The sequence below is a fragment of the Diplotaxodon limnothrissa genome, linkage group LG20 (assembly GCF_057381915.1).
Source record: "Diplotaxodon limnothrissa isolate DT_005_m linkage group LG20, D_limnothrissa_male_GT1.1, whole genome shotgun sequence".
NCBI classification, from domain to species: domain Eukaryota; kingdom Metazoa; phylum Chordata; class Actinopteri; order Cichliformes; family Cichlidae; genus Diplotaxodon; species Diplotaxodon limnothrissa.
In genome coordinates this window covers 36,954,719-36,959,745 of record NC_140615.1, presented here as the reverse complement: position 1 = coordinate 36,959,745, position 5,027 = coordinate 36,954,719, and the positions used below count along the sequence as shown (strand labels likewise).

At 43.8% G+C, this 5,027-nt stretch overlaps 1 protein-coding gene across 1 annotated transcript; it reads left to right on the top strand.

The window, feature by feature from the left end:
• Positions 1 to 203: 203 nt before the first annotated feature.
• Positions 204 to 4,705, top strand: LOC146611417 (G protein-coupled receptor 37-like 1). The gene is made up of 4 exons (XM_085345027.1): positions 204 to 908; positions 3,101 to 3,409; positions 3,941 to 4,309; positions 4,532 to 4,705. The coding sequence occupies exons 1-4, from the start codon at positions 204 to 206 to the stop codon at positions 4,703 to 4,705; spliced, it is 1,557 nt and encodes a 518-aa protein (XP_085201153.1).
• Positions 4,706 to 5,027: the final 322 nt, after the last annotated feature.

The following is a 5,027-nucleotide window of genomic DNA, read 5'->3' as shown; positions in this document are numbered from 1 at the left end:
TTATGGATTTCTGGACTTGCTCAATCTAATTGAAATTTATTGGAAACTTTGCCAACATACAAATTGTTGTTTTCAGTGGATTGGAAATTTCTGGGAACATTTCTGGATTTTTACTGAATTATTTACAGATTTCGTAGCAACAGGTAGTCCTGAACTCTTCTGGTTTGAGTTTAAAAGGAAACTGTCATATTAAGTTTTGCATCATGGCTCTGTCAGTCGGTCTGTGGCTGTGTCTGTATCTGCTGCTGCTGCTTACTGATGCAAAGAGTGTTGGGCAACATGACGGGCAGCACAGCAATAATGATAAACCTTCCTCCCCTGTCGAACCAAAGCCCCTTTGGATTGGCAAACCGGTCAAAACCCAGGATGAATCTTACGTCCTTGACAAGAGCCTCCCCCAAACCGAGGTGCTGGACCTGGACCTTGACCGTAACCGCCGCCAAGCCCGTGGTGCGGATGAGGAGGAGCAACAGTCCACCTTTGGTGATTCCTTTGAAAATGAATGGGTTACAGCGCCTCAAGTTACTGAGTTCAGCAATAAAACGACTACAGTGGCAGGAAAGGTTCATGAAGATGATAACCTCCACACAAACAGCTCCAACACTGACCATGATGCTCCAGGACTTTTCAACCCCTTTTACCCCCTGATGGAGGGCTCATATGCAGCCTACGCCATCCTCTTCCTGGCCGGCCTGGTGCTGGCAGTGGGCGTAGTAGGAAACATGGCAGTCATGTGCATTGTCTGGAACAACTATTACATGAGGTCAGCCTGGAACTACCTACTGGCCAGCATGGCATTTTGGGACTTCCTAGTTCTGGTTCTGTGCCTTCCAGTGGTGGTCCTCAACCAGCTATCCCATAGGAGGATCCTGGGTGACATCACCTGTTGCATGGTGCCTTATATGGAGGTGGGTGTGGCTTATGTTAAAAAAGCAGGAAGTCAGTGTAACGACATAATTTGTTTTTCTTTTTTTTGTCCTATGAAGTCTTAAAGGAGTATACATCTGCTGTTGGACAGCTGACTGTACAAATACAAATGTGAAGCAGAAATTTTACCCAAACTGCTGATGTAGAAAACATCAGCAGATCCAAAGATTAAGATTTCCTTTACAACTACTTGTGTAAAATGACAACAAATATAAAAAAAACTCCAAAATTACAGGCATGTGCTAGTTCTGTAATAATCAATATAATAGCGGCAACTGACCTCAATTTTATTGTTTTACATTTCTAATCTTAATGAGACTAACAGCTGTAGATAGTATTAAAGAAGAAATGATGATTAATTCAATTCAATTTAATTGATATAGCGCCAAATCACAACAACAGTCACCTCAAGGTGCTTTATATTGTAAGGTAGAGCCTACAATAATGCATACAGAGAAAAAAAAACAACAATCATATGAGCCCCTATGAGCACTTTGGCGACAGTGGGAAGGAAAAACTCCCTTTAAACAGGAAGAAACCTCCACCAGAACCAGACTCAAGAAAACACTCAATGCATCATGGGAATCCCCCGGCAGCCTATGTCTATTGCAGCATAACTAAGGGAGGATTCAGGGTCACCTGGTCCAGCCCTAACTATATGCTTTAGCAAAAAGGAAAGTTTGAAGCCTAATCTTGAAAGTAGAGATAGTGTCTGTCTCCTGAATCCAAACTGGAAGCTGGTTCCACAGAAGAGGGGCCTGAAAACTGAAGGCTCTGCCTCCCATTCTACTTTTAAATACTCTAGGAACAACAAGTAGGCCTGCAGAGCGAGAGCGAAGTGCTCTAATAGGGTGATATGGTACTACAAGGTCATTAAGATAAGATGGGGCCTGATTATTTAAGACCTTGTATGTGATTCATGTTTTTATGTTATTTTGTTACTGATTGTCCAAAATGTAAGTCTGTTACTAGATTAGTTTACTGGCAGCTTTATTAGTAAACTAATTAAAGATGGTGCTGCAGGACAGCCACACTGAAATGTGCTCGCTGGCTCTTTGAAATACCCAAACAACTGCATATTACATATATTACACTACTAGAGTATCAGTTTTTTGGTCCATCACACAGAAAATGGTTGGAATGGTCATAGGAAACAGTGTGGTTAAGATTTGCTCTACAACTTCCTGCTACAGCTTGCAGTTAAACAAAAAAAAACTTGGAGATGAAAATGTGTTTGTATGATTAAGTGCCTTCCTATGGCCGACACTGCCGGCTCTCTGTCCATCGTCTATAGAATCAAGCAGCTTTGGAGGTACTGATTGCTGTTGTAAGTATACTCATTGTTCAAATCTATGCTACTCACATCACAGAGGCACAGAGATGCCATTGTGTTTCCATCTGACACTCACATTTACATCTATGGGCAGTTTAACATCACCAATTGACCCCAATAACTGCATGTCTTTGGACTGTGGGAGGAAGCCAGAGTACCCGAAGAGAACCACCGCAAACATGGGGAGAACATGCAAACTACACACAGATATATGAACTGTTAATACATTATGATATATTAACAGTATAACATTAACAAAAAGACTATTTTGTATAGAAGCATATGGGAAAACAATCCTCAGCTGTCTTACACTTTGACCTCAGTAAACATTTTCCATATGACTTAATGGGGTCTATTGACAATTCCAGGGTGACTAAATAAAACAGAATACTGATGCTGTTCATTATGATCAGTGTTAGATTTAAAAGAGATGATCTGTTGGTTATGCTCCACGAGAAGTCATTAGCCACTGAGCATGCATTGTCCTCTGTTTCAACATTAGGCCCAGTTAGCTTGTTTGCAAAGCACCAGGATGGAGACAATCAAAACGCTCAGCTTGAGGCTTCATAGCCTATTGGTGATGTCATAGTAACCATGCCTCTCATCATATATATTTATGATATGGACTTGAACATGTGACATACTGAATCTTTTTCATCAGGTGAGCTACGTGAGATAAGGTAATAGACTGATTTCAGAAATAGCAACATGAACTCAATAAAAGAGGATTTAACAGTTTTACTGTAAACTGTTTAACTTTTACTTTTTGGCACAGTTTCCTTCTCTGATGAGAATGGCCACATTGACTTACTGCTGTTGTTACCCTCCTCTTCCCTGCAGGTTGTGTCTCTGGGCATCACCTCCTTCACTTTGTGTGCTCTGGGTATCGATCGCTTCCACGCCGCCACCTCGTCCTCCCAGCCAAAGGCTCGGCGGGTGGAGCGCTGTCGCTCAGTGCTGATGAAGATGGTGCTGGTGTGGCTCTCAGCTCTGCTGCTGTCCAGCCCTGAAATCTTCCTATGGCAGCTCAGCCAGGCCGTGTCTCCATCCACCGGCCGGCTGGTCGACTCTTGCACCATCACGCCCTCCTCTCCTCTGTCCCTCTACCTGCCTGATTCCCTTCACTCCCTGCTGCTCAGGTATCACCAGGTGAGACCAAAGCAGACGTACGCACTGAACTGACCAACACATAGTATCCGTGTGTTGATTAGGTGACACGGAACATGTAAATCTGGACCTAGAGCGTATATAATGGTGCTTCTCTCTTTAACTGGTGGCCGTCCACATGTTGTGTACACTAGCACTGAAGAAATGGACACCAGTTGGACACCGTCAAAAGAGCACCAGTAGGAGCTCAAATGAAAGTAAAAAAAATGAAGCATTTCTGTTTGTTTTCTGGTTTATTGAATTAATGAGTAAGGATTTAGTAAGGACAGAGATATCATGGGTTTGTCTCAGAGGAGCAGCTTCATCACACAGGTTGGCTCAGAGGTCATAAATGAAACCACATTTAGTTTTCTGTCCAGAACATTTTAGGTAAAAGCAGAAAGATCTGAGTTCCTGAAAGGGCAATTTAGCTGTGGAGAAAAGCTGTTGTGGCTTTTTTTTGCCCAGACAAAAGCAGAATGTTCCCAAAGTTCTCCTCCTTCAGCTCTTACTGTTTTAACCTCTGTGCTTCAGGGTCGTATGTGGTGGTGTTTTGGCTGCTACTTCTGCCTCCCTGTCCTCTTCACCATCCTTTGCCAAATGGCCACCCGGAATGTCAACAGCGACTCCAGCGCCACCCAAAAGCAGCGTAACCTCGACGAACGCTCCAACCAGAAGCGTCAACAACACCAAACCTTGGAGCGACAGCTGAACTGCACTCTACTAGCTCTAGCTGTTGTGTATGGCGTGTGTGCTCTCCCCGAGCATGTCTGCAACATCACGCTGGCCTACACGCACATCACCATCTCCGAAGACACTGCCACCATGCTGGTGCTGTTACATCACTTCCTGTTGTTCTTCAAGTCATCAGTGACGCCGGTGCTGCTGCTGTGCCTGTGTAAGGTAGGTTGCCACCGAGCTACAAGGTGTTTTCTCAAAGACGTCTGTACAACTGAAGCCTTTTTCCAAGCAGAGAATTCACCACCTGCTGTCCACTACCCATTTAGAGAAATGGCAGATGGTTGAAAAGGTTGAATTCCTTGCATATTGGTCCTCTGGAGTATTGTGTTTGATTTTGTGCGTATAGTTGTCACTTACCAAAGCTGTGCATCGTCTGCATTTCAGGCTCTTGGCCAAGCCTTCATGGACTGCTGCTGCTGCTGCTGTCAGGAGTGTCAGCCAACCGGAGCCCAAGGCTCTCCAGGACCTCCCCAGGTCAAACTCAAGGGGGCCAATGAGACGTCCATCTTCTTTGATAAGGCTAAAGACACGTCAGCCATTTTGTCCATCTCTAGCTAGAGCAACAAGTCTGTCTCTGATTGTAGATCATCTCTTCTTCTCTTAGTCTTTCCTCCTTTGCTCCTTTCTACAACATTACCTGTATACCCATCGTCTCCTTCTACACGTTCTTTCCATTTTTCCCTATTTTGAAAATATTTTTCAACTTTCTGTCTGTTCTCTTCTCTTCTACCGGAATATCGTTTGTATGATACTCCCATGTGGACTCAGAGTTACCCCCTTCAGCTTCCTGTCAGTGCAGGAAGTAATGTTTAATCTGTAGCAAGATTAGAAGAAGATGGTGTACTTGCACAACCAGTTGTTATAAATGCAGGAGCCTGTT